Source organism: Papaver somniferum, chromosome 6 (genome assembly GCF_003573695.1).
Source record: "Papaver somniferum cultivar HN1 chromosome 6, ASM357369v1, whole genome shotgun sequence".
Lineage (NCBI taxonomy): Eukaryota > Viridiplantae > Streptophyta > Magnoliopsida > Ranunculales > Papaveraceae > Papaver > Papaver somniferum.
In genome coordinates, this window is record NC_039363.1 from 57106219 (window position 1) to 57128933 (window position 22715).

Genomic DNA, 22715 nt, shown 5'->3' on the forward strand with positions numbered 1-22715 from the left:
ACTTTTTTCCGATTTGGACACTCATTTTCAAAATGGCCAAAACCTTTACACTTAAAGCACCGAGGCATATCCTCGTCATCAGTTTCATCATTATCCATGTTTTTAGGAGGAACACGATTATCGGGTTTAACTGATGACTTGGGTTTATCTCTTGAGAACCGTTTACTTATCTTCAAAAGAAGGTCCCTAAACGGTCTTGTGATCAAGGAGACTGACTTGTCAAGATCTTCATCTGATGAATCAGCCTCAGAAAAATCATCTTCAGAGATGCAAACACTTTTACTTTTGTCAACTAATTTAGTGTTCTTTTGTGCTTTGAAAGCAACATCCTTTCCGGATTTGGATGTATGCTCATGATCAAAGATCTTTAACTTCCGAACCAGAGTATTTCTGGAAAGCGTTGCGAGATTATTTCCTTCAACGATGGCATGATTCTTAGAATCGTATCTAGATGGCAGAGATTTTAGAATCTTCATCACAATGTCCTTTTCAGGAATAGTCATACCCAATGCAAAAGATGCATTAAAACAATTTCAGACACTTTGTGATCAAACTCATCAAAAGAATCTTCATCCGCCATACGAAGGTTTTCCCAATCAGAATTTAGGTTTTGAAGCCTAGCTTCTTTTTCACACGTATTCCCTTCAAATACAGTTTCTAATATATCTCAGGCTTCTTTAGACTTTGTGCAAATAGTCACATGATGCTGAAGATCCGGGGTAATGGCATGTATGATTGCATTTGAGCCGTCAGAATTTTGCTTCGCAGCAAGGATTTCTTCTGGACTATATCTACCAATATCCTTAGGTATAGTTACATCGCCTTTTGTATTAACCGGAGGATCATAGCCATTAACAACACTTACCGATGTTTGAAAATCACCAAGCTTGAAGAAAAGCACGCATAGCGATTTTCCACCACAAGTAGTTTGAGCTATCAAAGACTGGTGGTACGTTTATAGAGATAAAATTTATGTTCATAGAGTCAGATCGCTACAAACACAGACTTATGAGGTCTTTAAACGTGTTTGCCTGCTCTGGTACCAATTGAAAAAGCGGGGTCTAACAACCTCACCTAATATTTCGCTTAACAATCTGTATGGACTAACTCCAATATACTTTTAAGAGAATCGACTAGACAGTCAAACTCAATCTTAATAAAAAGTATATCAAAGAGTGATATCTCAATCTCTCAATTCAACCCGCAATCAAACAAATAATAATTTGCGAGACCGGTTGAATATAAGAGAGATAATTTGAACAGTACCAAAGACCAATGTTCAAGGATCAATCAATTTCAATCAACAACCAAAGGTTGGATTTACCAATTGATCGATTCAACGCACAACCTGTGATATTTCAATTATATAACAAACTATAATGCGGAAAAGAAATAACACATACACCAGAAGTTTTGTTAACGAGGAAACCGCAAATGCAGACCCTGGACCTAGTCCAGATTGAACATCACACTGTATTAAGCCGCTACAGACACTAGCCTACTACAAACTAACTTCGGTCTGGAATGTAGTTGAACCCTAATCAATCTCACACTGATTCAAGGTACAGTTGCGTTCCTTACGTCTATGATCCTAGCAAGATACCACGCACTTGATTCCCTTAGCTGATCTCACCCACAACTAAGAGTTTCTATGACCCAAAGTCGAAGACTTGATAAACAAATCTGTATCACACAGAAAAGTCTATAGGAATAGATAAATCTGTCTCCCACAGATATACCTACGATTTTTTGTTCCGTCTTTTGATAAATCAAGGTGAACAAGAACCAATTGATAACCCAGACTTATATTCCCGAAGAACAGGAACTAACTTCTTAGAGGATGTTATATAGTTGTTATTCACAAACTATTTTTCATCAAAGCGATTTTCAAGTTATTGAAATAAAAAACATGACTTTCGTCACGAGTAAAGATGAACTTGGACAAAGCGAAATCTTACCAACACATATTTCGAGAAATAGATAAGCGAGATAAACTCGGGCCGAAATAGAAAATATGTATAATCGAAGTCTATATAGCAATACGACTTTTGTCTCAAAATAGGAGATAGAATAGATGGACTTTTGAGTGATAGATAAGTTCAAGTCTCCACATACCTTTTTTCGATGAAGTTCCACAAGTTTCTTGAGTAGTTGTTTGTCTTTGCATGATGAACGCCGTGTCCGAGACTTAGTTATAAGTAGACTAGAAATCAAGACTTATAGTTTTTGCAACTAAACTTGACAAACAATCTTGAGATAGCAACGCTTGCGAGTTCGACCGAGCAGTGCTCTAACAACTATAAAGCGCACGCCAGGATATCTGTCAACCCTTCTTGGACACGAGGAGGTAGACCTTCATAAACAACCTTTAAGTCTGAAAATCCACCTCTCATTCTTTAATAACCCTTACACCGATCTTCATGTACACATGACCTTGGAGTAATGATGGAGCAGCAACGATACTCGGCAAAGCAAACTCTGCTTCCCGATTTTGAGAAAAATCTACACCTGTGGCAGGCCGCGGTGCCTGTTCATTTCTTTGATCTCCTCTCTTCTTTACAGTATTGAACGTTTTTCTTATTAAGTTGCTCATATTGTATCAAAATATTTTGGTTTAGAAGAATTTTAGAAGAAGGAAAATGTAGTGGTGTGGCTGAAAATGAATTGGGTTGAAGGAATTTATAGTTTTGAAAATTATAACGTTGAGAATATGGACGTTGGATAATTGACCGTTGGTGTTTTTGATATTCACGCCCGCGTTCGAGTGACCAACGCCAGCGTTTGTGTCTTGCACGCCCGCGTTGTTGCTACCAACGCCGCGTCTGACCTACACACGCGAGCGTTTGTCCCTATCCCTGGCGCTTGATGATCAACCGCTCACTGTTGTTCTCATAGTGGAAAAATATGTTTGGCCATCCACCTGGCTCAACAAAAAATTTAATTTTTATATTACCGTAGGAATTTCCCTAAGTGGCACTTAGCCAGACCAGGTCGAATATCTACCGGGGCGATCAAGTAAGCATTGCTAGCGATTTAGTGATGATCGCTTAGTAATATTCTAATGTTTCATTTTTTTCTTCTCTCCTACTTTTTAGTTATTATAACATATTTAATTATAAAATGGTCCCACAAAATATTATACAATCCCAAAAATTTAACAAAAACCCCACCAAACCTTAATCGAAAATGCTATTTTACCCGCAGTGTAACAACTGAATACCAGCGATGTCTTATGTGGCAGAAGATGTGGAGGAAAGAGGTGATTTTCATTTTATCCACCTCATCATTAGCCTACTTCCAAGTTACAAGTTCAATCTACCTTCGTTGTTTTTATCTCTCTCAACGATCGACATTGACCTGCTGTTAGTACAGTTACATGATCATCATTGTACGTGAATATCATCATTCATGTTATGCAACATCCAGAAACATTCTGATCAAAACAAAAAAAAACACATCCAAAAACATCTAAGGTCCATCAGCCAATGGATAAAACTTTTCTTTTCTTTTTTTCCATTGTGATTATTCTTCACCTAAAACAAACTGTATCAAAATTCAAGTTTCAGATATAAGGAAAAGTATCAATTACTTTAATTTATTCAGAACTTTTTCTCAATTTCAATGAACAAAAGCCTAATTAGAGATGATCTAAATAAAAAATCTTAAGAAAATTGATTGCTTGATTGATTTAAGATAAGTAGAAAGATTATATTAAAAACGAAGTTTCTAATTACTAGAAAAAGAAGTGAAAATTGTTATTCATGTTCATTTGTTCATTCTAGATATGAGATCTTAAATTGATTGATAAAATATCGAAGTGGTAATTGAAGGCTGAGTAAGACTCAAAATCTTAGTATACAACAAATAAAAATCAGTATGAAGATTTGACGAGTAACTGAGAATTTTTTCGGGGAAATAGAACATACAACTCCTTTCTTGTTCATTAGTTTTCTAATGTATGTGACGTGTTAAGTGGAGTAATCTCCTATTTAAGACGCATCACTAGCCATGTTTAATTTACTGGTACTTAGCGGTTACACCGCTGGTCACCTAACACGATTTCCAATTCTTAAATAAAACAAATTTTTTTATTGATAAGGGTCCCGTAGAACATAATAAAATATATTAGTTTATTAGAATTTACCAGTTTTACCATAATGGGGAAACTAGTTAGCATGGCAAAACAACTTTTAAACCACCCTCCATAGGCCAGTTCCTATGGGGGGTGGCTAACCCACCCATTTGCCATACCATCTGGCCTGGAAAACTGGCCGCACCACTATGGTAATAACGTTAAGCGATCGAGTCTCGACTGCTAGCGGTGTAGTCTCTACTGTTCCGTTGATTTTAAACCTCCAACAACTCTTTCTCCATCGCTATAAAAATGTGACATTCACACTCAAAAATTACACCAAATTTGTTACACAAAAAATTTCTATTTTTATCTATCTTATTTTTCAAAATGGCAAAGTTTGGATCCCAACTTGACTTGGCTACCCAACTTGATTTCTCCGGAGTGGTGCTTGAAGCCGCCGTTAGTAAGATATGTGAAGGTTATAAAGAAATAGGTAAAAACCAAAGAAGTCTACAAGTTTTGGATATTAACAAAATCAAACCTCCAACTAAGAAAAGATAAAGAAAAGTTCAAGGGAAGGAAAATTTGAAGGCAAAGAAGAAGATAAACAAAGAAAACTACGTTCATGAGTGCATTGATTGGAAGTTTGGTGAAATGAACAAGATAAACAAGATGAAGAACATTGTCCCAACTTTTTACTTTTAAAGTCTTTATTCTAATAAGTTATGTCATTATCTAGATGAATGAAAGAGGCACTAATGTAAATTAAAATTCTAAACCTTTTAATGAAAGATGCACTAGTTTTATATTTAATAATATCTTAAAATTAAAATTTGATACAAATGATAGATGCATCATATTTGGGCAACACCCTCAAGATAAGATAACAACCATCAAATTGAAAATATTTTCCCACTCTGTTGCGCCATTCGAGACGACACATTTGCTCCACATCAAATGTTATTTGGCCATTTTGTCGGTTTCGATAGCCTTCAGTAAGTGCAGCAACAAACAACTTGCTGAGTATTCCAAAGCGATGACACAATCCATTTGCATTCCGATTATTGAAGTTCAATGTTTCTTCCTGAAATCTATGAAATATGCGAATATATACAATCTCTTGATGTTGATGTTGTCCATCATTGGCTATATCTTGCATAACAAAAACATAATGCCTGCAAATGGATTCATCTCCAGCTATGCTAAATTTGCGAGCTCGAACTCGAACTGACATATTGGATTTGTGGAGTGAAAGAATGGAGACTGAAGAAATGGTGTGAGTTGAAATGAAATTTGATATTGTATTTATAAGATGATGAAATTATGACCGTTAGATGAGATGATACGAGCGGTCGAGTCTAGACCGCTGGCGGTAGAAACTACACCTATCGATTTTCTCGACACCGAACAGTCGAGACTCGACCGCTCAGTAAAAACTTGACCTGGCCTGGCTAAGTGGAAAATTTACCTTGCCACTTAGCCAGACCAGTTTGCTTGTTTGCCAGCTCCATAGTGGGTAGAAAACAGGCAAATCAATAGATTTGTCACACCTAGGGTTGCACAACGGGCAGGGTGGGTAGGATATGACCTATTTCGCCACCCTACCCGCTAAATGGCGGGTAAGAAAAAGTTTGCCCGGCATTAAACGGGTAAGACCCTACCCTACCTGTTTAATGGCGGGTCAGATAGGGTAGGGTAGCGGGTATAATCATTTTTTTTTCTTCTTTTTTTGGTCTGCCTTGACTGTATACAAAAATGCTTCAGAAAAAAAAATAATCTTGCAACAACACAAAGGCCAATCTAGCTAAATATGTACCCGATGGTACTGCCAATCTAACTAGGTAAAAGTGAACAAACAAAATAACAAAAAAAATAAAAAAATCTTGCAACAGCACAAAGGCTCAAAAAACAAAAGTTCTATTCTTTTCAAAATCGACGATGAATCCCAGCATAATTCCATGTTCTTCACGTAACCTTATTCTTCATGTAAGAGTATCAATCAAAATCTCTTCATATGACCTTCTTCTTCAATCATCATCTACCATGATAGAAACATACTAAGATCACCAAATAAATCTTCATAACAACAGATAAAGCCAATCAACATCAAAATCTCTTTATACGTTACGTATCAAAGCTGATTAACAAAGATTAATTAAGAGTCGCAGCATATTAACAATGCGAAATCATGAAAAGAGAACGAGGTTCAAAAGACAATGAGGTTCAAAAGACATTAGTACATATTGTATATTACTACAAACAGTTGAACCACTTTATAAACTAAATGAACACAAAGAGACAAAACAGAAATATTCACTCTCTGTCGCACTGTAATTATCACTTGTTTTTCAAAAGAGGGGGCACTCTTTGTACATAGCACATAGAAGATAAACAAATTATACAAAGTGCTGAGGCCATAGGAATTTAACACAGAGAAGACATTAGTACATACTGTATATTACTCTCTGCATAACAACAGATGATATAATGTAAAGTCATAGAAAATTAACAAAGGAAGGAACACCCCAATTGATCCACAAATACACTCTCATAAATATGCACTGCTGAGTTAAGGATATTAAGTTGCAACTGAAGTCTTGTAGCGAAATATTTTCAATTAGCGCACTAGTGTCACTCTCTGAAATTACATGTGTCAGGTTGAGTTCCATAGCTTTCTTGAGAGTTGAGAGCAACTCATATTGTTATTTGAGGAAGAAAACGTTATTTTCAAAAGACTTCACAACTTAATTAACGTAAGGGTGGAAAACTCATGTGTCAGGTTGAGTTCAAAAGACTTCACAACTAATTCATTATTTTTGCAATAATGCATTAAGGTAGGTAGCAGAAGTATAGTGTATTTACACAAGTCTCTTGTCAACAGCTAAATGTGTTCTGGAATGTTAAGCGAACGTGGAAAAATATGCTTGTATTGCTCAATTTCTTAAGTGAAGAAACATCAACATATCTAAATAAGCAAAGAGAAAATGCTTCTACATATAGCCGTTTTTTTTTGCACTAGGTATAATAGAGAACTTGCAGATTTTATGGAACTGGTTTAAAGAGACAACATAGTACTTAAGATTGAGAGATAATCATATATCATACAAACATACTAGTCCTGGTCAGAAGACACTCCAAGAAATTCGAAAAAGAATCATGAGAAGATAATCATATATCTTACCACATAAGGCAAGACAAGTAAAAAAGCTTTAGCCCCCTTAAACTTCCATTTAATAGATTCAGGTAATTTCCTGGCATGAAAAAGAAGAGCACAATCAAATCAGAAGACTAATCAGATTGCATCACTTCCACTCCAATCATAGAAACAACTGGACATGTTCGTTACATTCATATAGAAATCAACTCTGACTTATACAAAGTAGCAAGAGCTAGCACATAATCTTTAACCTAGCAGAAATATGTTATTACCTTTTACTCACTGAGTCCCATACCATTCCTCACTCAAAAAAAAAAACTACTAAATCATATTCTCATTACAAGGTATTTGTATTAGCTGAGGTACCTTATTAGTCCTTCTGATCTTAAATATACATGCATTAAGCATCTAATTATCCAAATCACAAACCGAAGAGATGGGAAAATGGATCTAAGAAAACCTCTTAACAAACTAATTTCATTCTCATAAACAACGTTGGAAAACAAAGAAACCCATAATTCATATACAAATAAGGAACCCTAATTGAATTTCTCTAAACCAAATTAAGAAAACATGCAATCATGGTAATTACGACCTACCCAAGTAATGAATTGAAAAAATGAAATCAATCTAAAACATAACTAACCAATTGAATTAGGGCCGAAGAAATTTTTAAAAACAAAACCAGTTAGGAAGATCCTTACCTCTCGCACCCGAAATTGACAAACCCCAAAGCTTAAATTTAGCTGAAAGCCTGAAACTCTTGTGTTTGGAGGTAAAGAAGATACTCGATGGAAATGGTTACTTCAGATATCTACTGTTACATACGTTTTGATTTCGGTTAGGACGATGAATGATTTGTGACAGTGAGTTTCGATCTTTGATGTGAGAGTGAGGTTCCTCTTCGATTTCTAACTGTTATTTATAATTATTGAGAAACAAACTGGATTTTCAATCTAGGGTTCTGGGAGTTTCTGTGTAAAGAGGAGAAGTATGAAGAAGAAAACGAAAACGAAAATGCATTTAGTTTTTAGGTTGAGTTGATTAACAGAAAACCAACGGCAGAGATGATCAATAATAGAAAGATCAACGGCTACTATTAACTGTTATATAAATAGGCGGGTAGGCGAGTAGGGTAGGATAATTTAGATCTTTACCCGTCACCCTATCCATCTAACGGCGGTTAAGAAATCTTTACCCGTTCCCCTACCCGTCAAATAGTGGATAGGATAGGATACGATTAAAACACTGGCGGGTAGGATAGGATTGGCGGGTATGGGTAGGGTATGTGCATCCCCTAGCCACACCCATAAGAACCGACCTTAGTAATTATTTCCGCTTTTGTTTATCATGTTTGGTTTAGTTTACTATTTCTGTATTTTCTTTTAGGCATGTGGATTTGGCCTGTCCAGGGCCTAGTTAGCAATTCGGGATTCGATAAACGTACGGAACGTCAAACGTACGAGTATTATACGGTTTTGTAAAATCCAAATTCGGTCCAAAATTCGGTCAACGGGACGTGATTCGTTAGTAATTCGGAACGGCATACGTACGTGTATAATTCGATTTATAAATGTGAGTTCGGCTCTGAAAATTCAGTATCTATATATAACAAATAATTTGTATTTATAAGGTCATAGACCAATTTTTATGCATATGTGTGAGTTATTTAAAGAAAAAATAAACTTAATATGATGATATTAATAATATATACAACATTAGTTATTCAAGAGGACGTCGTATGGTGGTTTAGATGCTTGGTTAGTGAGTTTGAGATCTCTCTCACCTTCACCTTCAAATCTCTTCAGTCGTTTTTGTTTCATAAAAATTACAACACGTCTAATATTCGGTCGTGTATGCTCGGGAGGCAGTAAAGCCCAAAAAATGGGATCTTTGAAAAGTAAAAGCTAAAGAATTTATGGCGAATTAAGCGGACGTATCATTCGGGATACGTAAAATTCGTGAACGATTCGCGAATAATCCGGGGATGCCACATAATACGCGACTTGGATTCGGAGTTGCAAACGTACGCGAATAAGACGGTAAAATTCGTGATACGGAAAAATTCGCGAATGATTCGCGAATTTACTAACCAGGGTCCAGGGTAATTTCTAATGGCTTAACCCTAATCACACACCCGGTTATCAACATAAGTCGATCCACCGGAATCTTCTTCGTAGCCCTTAACCAACATTCGGTCCACGAATTCCTCACATAGTCAAATTTATATCTTTTGTGGTCTACATAAGTTTATCATCCTCACCTAGTTCCCTACATAACGTCCCCACCATTTTATACTACCTCAAAAAGTCCTACACGTTAGATCAATTACAAAGATTTGCCACGCTCAGCAACGTACAACTTAAACTATAAGAAAAATATCCTCCTCCAATTCAATCGTTTAGTTCTTTCACAGTACCCAAATCACACAGTTGCCATGGCTTCTGTAAACAGTTTCACAACCCAGAGATTTCTTCCAATCACAAACCCAATAACCAACAGAGAGTCAAAATCGCTGAAATTTTCTGTAAAAGGTCTCTCTGGTTCTTCTTCGCTTCAGAAAAATTTCCACAATAAATCAACAAATTTGATAACTCGTTTAAAGCAAAAGAAAATAGATTGCGTGGTTGTTAAATCATCAGTTACAGATGTAAAAAGTAGTGATTCGTTAGATCAAAAAGAAGGGGTTATTATAGCTCATCAAATTGAAATTGAAGATGAAAATTCATTGAGTAATAATGATAATCCAGTTGGTGAATTATCTAATGAAGGGAGAGTATTATCATTTGAGGTTGCTGGAGAATTAAAGGGGATTTCTTCTTCTTCTACTACTACTACTTCTATTTCTTCTGATTCCGAAGATAGGGCTGAAGGTGGAGAGGAAGATGTTAAGAAGTTGATTGATAGAACCATTAATGCTGCCATTGTTCTTACTGCTGGTACTTTTGCTGTTACTAAATTGTTAACCATCGATCAAGATTACTGGCAGGTGAGTAATCTTCTTTGTCGCTTCAGAATAGTAATTTTTCACAATTGTCTTTAAATTTCGTGATATTGGATATTAGTTGTCGAACTGATTATCACAAAGGAACTGTAAGAAATCTCATAATTTATCTCACCTTTATTCGAGTTCCTTTATCGAATTAGATTTGGTTGTAAGCTGTCGTATGGATGAAGGTAGGGGAAGAAGGTTTGTTCCAATATTCTATCCTAATTTAGTGTGAAGCTCAATTTCCAAGCAACATATCCGCTCTTAACTTGATAGAGAAAATTTGTATCCTATCTGAATTGGCCATAATGCTCAGCTTCAAGTTTTTCTAATATCCGAGCCCGTAACGGTGCCTGATATGGTTTTGCATTATCACTGTGATGCAGAAAAAGAGAAATTGTTGTTCTAGTTGAAATTTAGTTCATTTTCTGTTTTTTTGTGTTTACTAGGGATGGACTTTCTATGAGATACTAAGATATGCACCTCAACATAACTGGGCTGCCTACGAGGAAGCTTTAAAAACAAACCCTGTTCTAGCTAAAATGGTGATAAGTGGGGTTGTCTACTCTGTTGGGGATTGGATTGCACAGGTAATTAGTGTTTAACTCTTGTTCAAAGGATTTCTGGTTCCTGCGCATCAAGTTTCTTTGCATATTTTGAGTCCCTATTATTTCTGTAGTGCTTCGAAGGAAAACCTCTCTTTGAGTTCGATCGTACGCGTATGTTCAGATCAGGACTCGTAGGATTCACTCTTCATGGATCACTTTCTCACTATTATTACGAATTCTGCGAGGTGACTATCATTGTTGAAGTTTTGTTTGGTGGTATTTTATTTTTCTAAACTCTGTAGTGAACTGTCATTGAAACAAGGTTCCTCCAATTTGCAGTCTCTTATTCCCTACAAAGATTGGTGGTGGGTCCTAGCCAAAGTTGCTTTTGATCAAACTGCCTGGGCAGCTCTTTGGAACAGCATTTACTTTGTTGTTTTAGGTCTACTGCGTTTCGAATCCCCAGCCAATATTTTTGGTGAACTAAAGGCTACATTTGTGCCCATGCTAACTGTAAGCAACTCTTCTGCTCTTACTCTTCACGTTTACAAATACAGAAATTCCCTTGATTTCCAAAACCTGATTATTTCTCTCCTCTTAGGAGTTGAGGTTAGCTCTACAGAGCTGACATCAGATCTGAACTGATGTACTTTTCCTTCAATTATCTATATATTCAGGATTGGATACAATATTTGAAGCATTTTTGTTTTTGTTCCTTGGCTTAACAGGCAGGGTGGAAGCTCTGGCCTTTTGCTCATCTGATTACCTATGGCGTTGTCCCAGTTGAACAAAGGCTTTTGTGGGTGGACTGTGTAGAGCTCATTTGGGTGACCATTCTGTCGACGTGAGTTCCTAACATGATACGTTTTAGATTTTCAATAACTCTAACAAGGATGAACTATTTTCATCTCTTTATATTTCCCGTCTCTCTCTATGTGTGACGAGACAAAGTTCATGTCTAATTGAGATGGTTGTTTTTGTGTTTCTAGATATTCAAATGAGAAATCAGAAGCAAGAATTGATGCGTCATTAGAGCAAGACTCCATATCTTCAGCAATCAGTTCTCCCGAGGTAATGTTCTGGACATTTTGTCACCCTGTTATAGCACTTTAACTACAGTTACTATTGACCTACAAAATATTAATGCGTCGCTCTGCTCAATTTTTTACCAGGAGTAAATGAATTCCGGATCACCATCAGATTTCTGATAAAAAGGTCACTTCCGTCATTAGGGAAGTAGCTGATAGCCTGATAGAAATGGGATAAGACCTCTCTTTTCCAATATGGGTGGAAAGGTAAGCTACAAAGGAAGTGTTCATGGAAAAATGCAACTGAGGGGTATGGCTTGTCGCAACACCTTGAGTTCTCACTTAGATGTAATATGTATATTGTATAACTTGGTCTCCACTCTCCATTGTGTAAGACCCATGTAATCATTTTATACTGATTTATACAGAATCATAAGAAGATAATATGTCTATACAATGAAAATAAAATTTTGTCAGTAAGATCTTATTCTATGTTTTGGTAGGTTAATGTTATAAGAAAAACAAACTCATAACACAGGGAAAATGGAAGATGAATTGACTACCGAAAACGCTAATAATTCGTACACGAACTTGCCCATTGGTAAAATGATGAAACCGCCTATGATCCCTTAAAAGAAACTCACAATCACAAATCTCTAAGACACAAGCTTCACAAATCTCTAAGACACAAGCTTCACAAAAACATGAGTCTCCTTATGGAGGTTATAACCGGATAAAGGGTGGCGGTGTTGATGTTGAATAGGGCTTATGGTCTCTTATGGAGATTATAATCGGATACAAGGTGGCGGTGTTGATGTTGGGTGGGGCTTATGCACGCCCTTTCAGGATATAAAAAAAGAAAGTTCATCATAAACCAATTGTACGTAAGCTCTTCCCAAAAAACAAGAATAAATCGATCACGGCGGGACTCGAACCCACAATCTCCCGCTCCGGAGGCGAGCGCCTTATCCATTAGGCCACGCGACCATGTTTGGCCTTTTAAGATTCCGGAAATTTGTATTAAAAACACAATGTAAGAAAATCAACGGCACCATCAAATTCGGATGAAACCGATTGAAGACTTGAGGCTGAAAAGGTCGAGGACGAAAATGGGAAGGACAGATTCATATTTCTAACTTCTAATCTCATAGAAGGCTTCATCCCTCGGACAATTACTATCAGGACAAATTGATTGTAAATGGTCCCTTTTTTGCTTTATTTTTAATGCCGTAACGCGTTGATACTCCTCAACTAGTACTCCCAAGTCCAAACAAACAAAATAAAAATGGGATACGGTAAATAGCACAACCAGAAAAACTTAAGAGTTCATCAAATTAAGGATTCGGTTCGGATAGTTTGGTCATTCGAAATGAAATTCTAGATTATTAAAAGGAAAAGAGTCATGTATATATTGTTTTAGCTTGAAAACAAACAATTAATTACACGGAAGATGGTAATTAGTTACACTACACCTAAACTAAGATCAATATATTACTTAAAAATATTTGATACAGAGTGCTGAATCAAGAAGAAAAACCATATATTAACATCCTAATTGTACTCCTCGAAGATCTAAGTGATACTGTGTAAAGTCCAGCTGCAGCATCAAGAAACATTTTATGTAGCTATTGACATAGTAGAGAGACGACTTGGAGTGGGCCTAAAATCCCAACACCGCCTAGCAGAACGACGAACTGGTGGCATTAATGCCCTCTTCAAAAGCTCTCTATCAGCAGAACGAACTCTACCGTTTCTAGACTGCTCATGACCACTGTTTGTATTTCTCAAAACGACGACGACACTCGTCTGTTGATTATGATGGCTACACCTAAAAGCACCAGGATGATTTGATGGTGAACACGAACACGTTCTTCGACGAGGTTTATTTGAAGAAGAAATCACAGTTGATGCCATTGAATTTTTGATTAATTCTTTCTCCGACGAACAGTAGGATGATTATGATTCTGAAGTCTGCAGTTTTGAAGATGATATTGAAAACTGTGGATAGTTGCTGATTTCTTAGTGATGTGGTCTTGCTGTGCTTTTTTTCTTTGCTTCTTACTTTTCTTGTTTTTCTTCTATCTACTCCTCTCTTCTGATATTTATATAGATGGATTTGAGAATTATGACTCAACTTAATTTAGTTGAGTTTCAGTTTGTTACGACGAATTTGTGTGGACTAAGGAAGGATCCCGGGTGGTAACGTAGTAAAGTGCGACTCTTTCTGAACCTTAGTACCATAGGTGTGGGGATTCTATACAACTTGGACTTTAGCTGTAAATATACTCCTTCATCTCTACACCATAAGATGGGAATATTGTCTCGTTATATTCATGTGGCATTATGGTGTGGAACGGGGAAGTAATATCTCCAAATTAAGTGTGTGAGAGAAGTATAGAATCATTCGGCTACAAGTTGCTAATCATTCAGAAAGGTCGGCTTTGCAACTAACTTTTTTCAAAGTCACACAAACAAACAATGGCAAGTTGAAGAAACGAATTTATGACCTCATTTGTTGACCTAAAACTCTTCCAACTTCTGATATTCTATTCAAGACTAAAACCTCTGTATGAAGTATTAATTAAGCAGGTCGACCCTAAGTTATGTACTACTATTTCATTAGTTAAAACACCAAAAAAGAGTTTAACATTTTATAAACCGTTTATGCTTCTTAAGGTCGATGTTCACAATCCAATTTGGGTTTCATTGAAAAAAAAACTGCCTAAAATTTACGCCAAATTTTCAAAAATTCCCCTAGCTTCTTCTTATGCCGTCTTTATGTAAAGTTACCACAGTCATTATATATGTGTTGTGGAACTCCTTACTGTAAAATTTTCATGCCAGTCTCGAAACCCATCTTTCCATCCTTGGTTTGATCACACTGGAAAAGAAAATGTCGATAGTCGACAATTTATTAATTGAATGTCGAATGTCGATAATTGAAAACTTGCCAAGAATTCTAACTTTTAGTATTACTTATTGTTGGGCGAAATGTTATGTACTTAGACAGTCGACAGTCGACAATGAACATTATCAATCGTCATCTTACAACCCGTTTAATAATGACCGTGCCATGGACTCATGCTCGTGCATCCAATTCTTGGAGATATCTTCAGGTATCGTGTCACATATCCCTTCTACTAACTACTAAGATGACATTCCACCGGTGCTCACTTAACATCCAGATCTTTTCCTTCCAAATTCTTTTTTCCTCTCTCTGGCAATTGATGTCGACTTACTAATTTTAGTATCTCCACCCGTTTCTGTTTTCTTAACTTATTACTTCAAATCTCGAGTTTGATATTTTATGTTTATACAAACAAAAAACTGAAAATATCTCCGCCGATTTGTTTTATATCTTTTAGTTCTTCTTTAGAAGTCTCTTTCCAGACTGAAATATCCCCCTGGATTTTTGCTTTTGTTTACGTGTATATTTACCCATTTCACATTGGATTTATTGTGGATTTTTTATATTTTCATCTCTCAAAAATTTTCAATCAAAAAAAGAACAAAAAAAATCTCTGAAAATTTGGAAGAATAACGATTTAGTAATTGGTCGCCTTTGCAACTATTTAAAGATATTTATTTGGTCGGTTTTTATTAGAGACTAAAATAGATCTTTTTTTCCTTTTTTTTCCAAGTAAAAAAAAAAAAAAAACTCCCGTCAGGGCTGTTCATGGTCGGTTCGGCTCAGTTTCCAGCCAAGCCAAAACCGAAACCATTAGTGTCGGTTTTTGATTTTACAAACCACAACTGTGCCATTAACCAAGGTTTTAGTTCTACCATCCGGTTTCGGTTTTGTCCACCCGGTTCTGGATAACCGATTATTCTGTCAGTTTTAGGTAGCTGACAGTTCAAAAAAGAAATATTACATCATTTCAAGTCGAAGACTTTAATAAACAAATATGTATCACACAGAAAAGTCTACAGGAATAGATAAACTTGTCTCCCACAGAAATACCTACGAGTTTTATTCCGTCTTTTGATAAATCAAGGTGAACAAGAACCGATTGATATACCAGACTTATATTCCCGAAGAACAGCCTAGAAATATCAATCACCTCACAATAATCTTAATAGACTAGCGAAATAAGATATTGTGGAATCACAAACGATGAGACGAAGGTGTTTGTGACTACTTTTCTATCTTGCCTATCGGAGAAATTACTCAAGTCAATCTTACGATTGCACTCAATCACGATAGAAATAGCAAGATCGGATCACGCAACTACATAGAAAATAGTTGGGTCTGGCTTCACAATCCCAATCTTAAGGTTTGGCAGGCTATGCTCCTCCTTTGGGGAGACCGACCGTGCGGGGCCCATGTTGGGCCGACGGTGAACTTATGTGTTCCTGCCCGATGGTCCTAGGCGTGATCTAAGCCATCCAAACATGCTGGTGAAGTTGGATGATTGTGATGGATTTAAGACGCTAGAGGGATTTCCGCGACCCTTTAAGCATCACGTCAGCCATACTTCGAGCAAGCGTTCATTGCTCTAGGGCTAGTGCGTGAGAAAACCTATCAGGTGGGTGAGGAGTGCGCCCGCTAATGTGTGCATTAGCGCTTCACTAATCAATCATGGGGTGATCTAATCTGTCCAACCAGGCTGGCGAAGTTGGACGATCATGATGATTTTAAGACTGCTTTGAGCAGTCTTGCTCGTTTGAGACTTCCCCAAAGCAACGGCCATCCCTCTTTGGGGCCGGCGTTTGACAGACGTTAGGGGTATAGCGTGGTGTTCGACCGGCTAGGGCATGGACGGGCCCTCCGATGAACATCACGGTGATTTCCTGCTCCTGTTAGGGTTCGTATAGGCTAGTTAAATTATGCATCCAATTTGCATGGCCGCGATCGTTTCTGAGACTGACATGGACAGTCCAGATTTCCCTTAGGGAATTAAAGATGCTCGATCAGGCTAATATAAGCGCACCGACACAGGGTCCTCTTGGTTAGAGAATGGTATGGCCTGCGGGTATTTCGTTCATACCTCACTATTGACACTTGGATATTCGTGTTACTCTACTGAGAGTAAATACTCAGTCGTCATGCCGCACCAATAACGAGAGTCCTGCTGAGAACATCACAGGAAATACAAGGCAACTCATGCATTAATTAATAATGTTATAAATACACAAAATATTTGGGATTGTTGCTACATGCACCATTCTGAGTGAATTTTGTATATCTATTGAATTGCTTCAAATAAATAAAACGAGAGGATTTCTGCGCTCATCGTTTGTCAAATGTCCTTACCCTTTGCAGGATGTCGGCACACTAAATCTGGTTTTACAATTTTAGCACTGAACTAAAATCCACCATCAACATTAAGTCCCCTGCCTAGTACATAGGAGTTGCACTATTGTGGGGTAGGGATTAGATGGTGACAAATAAAGGAAATTCACAGGAAAAGTTTCAGCGCGTGTTACCAGGATGAAATCTGGCTCGTTCCTTGGGCGAGATGCGTTTTTTTCTTATTGCACAGCAGCTGCCCTCAAATATTCGACAAACATCCATTGATCGCTATCCCGCATATGTAGCCTTTGTAGACGGCAAGTGGAGACTCCTTTTCTTCCCGGGATCTTGTTAACTTGTGAAATATAAAGAAGACCCTGAGTCTCATCCCATCGCAGAATTGTCACTTTCCTTATCCAGGTAATGCTCCATGTCCATAACACAACTTGATCTTCTGATTGATCATGATTTTTTTTTATATATGTTAATATAATCATAACCTCTTCCCACAGAATCTCATGGAGGCTGCTGGTAAGGACTACTTCAGTACCTCTCCAGAAAGAAGCTTTGAAGTCAATAAACCTGAGGCTGATGATGCGTTCGAGGAGGTGATGGCTAAAATTGATGAGGCTGAACGCACTCAAAACCTTTTGGCTTCAATCGATAGAGAAGAAAAATGGAGACATGATGAGGCGTCGCAACCACCGGTAAGAACGAGAACTGAGAGATTTGCAGCGCGGATAAAGAGGCGATGGGTTTAACATCCTCCGAGTGAAAATAAGCGTGATTTTGTGATTTGCGACGGTGTAATAATCCTCGATTCTGATACTGATGAACCCGCGCGTCCAAATGTTGTCAGCACAATCTCCCATGCTGCGTTTGTCTTTGAAGAAAATATGGAAGATGTTCCTACTGAGGATGTTGAGGCGGAGAGCGTCGCTAACTTTGCAGAGATATCCGAGAGGGAAGCTGAGGCAGATCCGACAGAAGAAAAAGTTGCGGCCTATGATAACAGTGTTGAAGCAGACTCCGGCGATGATGAAGGCACATCTCCTTAATTACTAGATCGCCTTGTTTCCCCTTCTCTTTCCTTTTTTCTTTTTTTTGGACGAGTATCTTCTTGTAATTTGTGAACACTCCCTCCTTGTACTCAGTGGCAGCTGAGTTCAGGGTATTCCTCTTTTGCTTGCTTGTTTGAATAAAGGTTTCATATTGTTTTGATATAAATCTACCAATATGGGTACTTTGATTAATTGGAAATTGAAACCCTAATAATTATGAATGCAGATAGTGCATTCATTGTAGAGGAATTACAAACATTGCATTAAAGGGAAATTGTTGGAGGAACTACTATGGTGAACACTGGAGGAAAAGGGGTAGCACAACGCTTTTAGGTATTGCAGGGCTTGAGCCATCGTGAGTGAATCGTCACACCCTCAAGCTTGTCGGCGTTGATGATCTTGCAATAACCGCCTAGGATGACGTCTGCCACCAAATCCTGTTCATCTTCCTTTGTTGTTGGCAAATCATATTGGTTAGTCATCTTCACCATCACGTTTCCAACTTGAAATGTGGTAATCTTCATCACCAAATCTACGATTTGAAATGGATTCGGGCTTGGCACGATATCCCGATTTGTGTTGTCTCTAACCGCTTCCAAGTTTTTGGCAAAACTCTTGAAAGGACAGGCGCCCCACTCACATATCTTAGTGGCGGTTAGGTTGTTGATTGAAACGAGTCCCCGAGCCTCAGCAGGAAGAGGTTTTACTGTTTGTAAAAAAGGTTCATCAATGAGACTTACTTGGGCTCGGAACCTTTTAAGGTATGAGTTCGGGATTTCTCCAGGAAGTTGCGTCACGTTTGTAAGGTGTTGATACGGCAACAAATAATCTTCAGGATTTGACGGTTCATTGGAGATTCTTTCAGGTATTGAAATCGGCAAAGGACACATTCCCAGTGTTGCTTTGTTGTCATGAATCCACGGGCATCCCAGGACCATGTCGTAATTAGGATACTCTTTGACTATGTGAAATTTAGCCTGTGTTAGAGCATCACCGATTTTAATTTCAAGATCAATGTATCCATAGGCGTCTCTGAATTCTTCTTCTGAGTTCCCGATCACGGTCGGGCTGCGAATAACTTCCTGTTTTGAAATCTTTGCGGCTTTCAGAGTCTTGACGGTGATGATGTTAAATTCGGAGGCTGCATCAATCAATGTACCGTCGAACTCGACATCCTTCAAACAAGTGACGGTCAAGAGTCCCCAGTTCCCCTTGTTGGTTGCATCTTCCAGGAATGATTGAGGTTTCGTTGTTTCCTTTTCTGGATACAAACGCCTGCCTGACAAAATTCGGTTGAGGGATGAAAATATGTCTTGACGCTATGCTTTGGAGAAATACAGGATTTCACTTAGATGCTCCATCGTAGATTGTACAGTCTTGCGAACAGAGTCCCCAGAGATCATGCAGCTTCTAATAGGAAGAGGATCCCTATGAACACCTTCGTTTCCTAACTGGAGTTCCCATGCCTATACCTTTTCTCTGAAAATGTGCTTCAATTTGTTGCAATCCCAAGTCAGGTGATGGATGAACCTATGGTAACGACAATATTTGGGATTTGCCATCTCTTCCTCGGTCAGCGGATGTCTGATAGGAGGTAGCTTGATCGCGTTATCCTGAATCCATGCTTCTAAGAGTTCTATGAATTCATTCATGGGAAATGGGAAGTCCGAGACGGTATGTCCAGATTCTTGCACAGGAGTTTTTCAATTGCCTGCGCTGGAGCTGCACGCTTGGGCTGCTGTTCTGTTGCTGAAGCTTTCTTTTTTCCTCCTTCGCCCACCACGCTCACAGAAGGACCAGTATTATATTGCTTGTTGATGAGACGCCTGCTTCCTCGACTCTCACACGCATCTTCGTTTCGAAAAACTCTGGTTCTTTCCAACAATGCTGGGGCTGTTGTGGCCGAACGCTTAGCGGCTTCATGGAGCTCAGAAAATGTTTGGAATCCCAGATTATCTAACAAAGCATGGTATACGGGAACCATTCTGTTAATGCACAATTCCACCAACTGGCGTTCGGTGACGTTCGGATCATGACAATCCAGTGCTTGAATTATAAATCTCTTAATGACGTCGTTTGGATGCTCGTTGTTTCGTTAAAAGATTCTCCCCAAGTATGAGAAGGTGATCTGATAAGACACGAAGAAATACTTCCTATAGAAGGCACTGACCATCTCGCTCCAACTGGATATGTTGTTAGGTGCGATGTTATTATACCAGGTGTATGCTCTTCCAGTAAGTGACTTTGAGAACTCTTCCAGGCGGAGAACATGATTATATTCGTGTTCCCCTAAAGATTCCAAAAATCGAGAGATATGTTCACGAGTGTTACCAGTACCATCATAAAGGGAGAACTGAGGAGAGGTGTAGCCTCTTGGAAGTGGAATCTGTTGCACATCTTGAGGGTATGGAGGTTGATGCTGGTGCATGTCCATCGAATTTCCTTTACCCCGGTTTTGAAGGAGTTGCTTTAGGTCCTCACGTGTAATGAAGTTGGATGACTGGTCCCTTTCCCTTGGGAGGTCAGGAGCAACACGAGTTTCTTCGTCCATATAAGCCAGCGTCGTTGAAGTGCCTACCCCAGGTGTATTGACTGTGCTCCTTGTTAGCTCCGGGATATGTCGTGACTCATGTGGTAATCGCTCAGTCAATGTCTTGAGAAAAGTGAGTACCTCTTTCTTAGTTGTATCCATGTCCGTCTGGACTTTAGCAAGAACTTCCTGCCTTTCCATCAAATACACAATGGTAACAGGGGGTTGTCTTTCTCTTGTTCCTCCAGCCCCTCACCCTGATGGGGGAGTGGCAGTTACTCTAGTGACGACCGACGGTGTTACACTTGAAGAAATGTCGGGGGTCGTGGCTACTCTAGCTCTGGTGATAGGAGGTGTCACACCCACTGGAATATCCCATGCTCTGATAGTGTTGGGGGTAGAGGAGATGGATCCACGAGATGTATTGATCACATTCTGCACGGCAGCTCCACTGACAGGGACATCGACACCGAGAGTGTTGTCAGCGCTAGATCCATCGGAATTGATCGCTGATCCTGACCTAAGTTCTACCATCTTGAAATTTGAACAAATTGAAATGAAATTGAAAATTGATCTTGCAACCGAGAGATTAATCTCCCACTGTGGTCGCCAATTGTTTATGGGTGAAAACTGTTTCTGCTGGTTTTGGTAAATTTGGGTGTGTGCGGATGAGAAAGGAATCTAAACCCTAAACAGATATACTGCACGGGAGTGCTTTTGATTCGATAAATCAATCTATACAATTCTGGCCTAAACCAAGAAATGGTCGTTCCAGACTTGCTTCGGTCACAAAGTCAAGGAGATGGGGTTGATCTTAGGGAGGGAAGAGAAGAAGGTGTTGAGATTATGAAGGTGTTGGCTGTATATGACCTGTATCAGAATAATGAACTGGCTTGCACAATGAAAGCTATCAGTTCTGGTGTTTTCTGGATACTGATGACAACACTTGGTTTTTCTGTATTTGTTCGTGTTGTTTGGAAATAGGCGAAGTACCTATTTATACAAGTCATTGAGAGCAAACCCTCATCTCGTAGGAAGTGGAGGAAGTTGAGTGATGGAGTAGTGGAGTCGTGTAGGTGATTGCACGATCACGTCTTAGCCCACTTCCCTTATCATCTTAACCGTCCATGCCTCCTGACACAGTCTTATATATGGGTGCGTTGCACGCCGCACGTTGTAAACCGCCAGACCAATACCCCAGTTTGTGACATGTTTGATGTCTCGAGTAAGTGGGTCGAGTTGTGGGACCCGCAGGAAATAACACGTGATGCTATTAGGTTAAATAACTAATTTATTTAAGAAATCGATATGCATAAAATATCGTGTATATTTTATGCATGTAATGCATCGAATATGATCAATATGTATGAAGCATCGCTGTTTTAAAGCTTACTAGATTAAGTCGCGGATTAAGCGTCTTAAAATAGCAGCATGTCCAAACATCTTCAAGGGATCGTTTGAAGGCCGCATGGGCGGGCCATCCCTTGTCCGATCACTCCTGTGGTAGAGTGGCGGACGGTGATCACCAAGGTGCCTCATTGGCTGTTTAACTCTTAGCCTAGGCTGTCCGACCAAGCTGGCAAAGTTGGACGGACGATATGACCTACGACATATGTTTGCGACCGTTGATGGATTTTAGGGTTTTAAAGAGGTGCGCAAGCATCACTCTTTAGCTTGACCGAAATCAAGCATGGACAAAGTTTTTGGTGGGACCGACCGGGTATGCGTGTAGAAGGCTTGTCGGTGTACAAGTCCATGCCACTCTGTCTCGCGGAGGTGCGATCTAGGCCACTCATTTTGTCTGGCAAAGGTGAGTGGTCGTGATCGATTTGCGACAGAAATCCTTTGCCGCAAAGGATTTTTGGGGGCCACGGCATGCCATCTTTTGGCGCGTTTCGAGGCGCCTGGCCATGGTCCACCTTGGCCGACCAGTTACATGCGCAGGTGGGCCCACGATGATCATGTTGATGCTCTCCGAACCTCATTAGTCTATATCTATACGCTCCATACGAGCTGGCGAAGATGGATGGTCATGATCAAACTGCGACATATATGTAATGCCACAAACCCTAATTAGGGTTTTGGATCAGTCAC

The 22715-nt window shown here is 38.8% G+C and overlaps 1 protein-coding gene and 1 non-coding gene across 2 annotated transcripts; one reads left to right on the forward strand and one right to left on the reverse strand.

Annotated features, from left to right (window-relative positions):
* Nucleotides 1-9563: 9563 nt before the first annotated feature.
* On the forward strand, nt 9564-12282 carry LOC113287645. The gene is made up of 7 exons (XM_026536444.1): nt 9564-10221; nt 10671-10811; nt 10901-11014; nt 11109-11282; nt 11498-11613; nt 11759-11840; nt 11942-12282. The coding sequence occupies exons 1-7, from the start codon at nt 9670-9672 to the stop codon at nt 11945-11947; spliced, it is 1185 nt and encodes a 394-aa protein (XP_026392229.1). The 5' UTR covers nt 9564-9669; the 3' UTR covers nt 11948-12282.
* A 429-nt stretch (nt 12283-12711) lies between these two features.
* Nucleotides 12712-12784, reverse strand: TRNAR-CCG. The gene has a single exon. It is a non-coding gene; the product is annotated as a tRNA-Arg (tRNA).
* Between the last annotated feature and the right edge of the window lie 9931 nt (nt 12785-22715).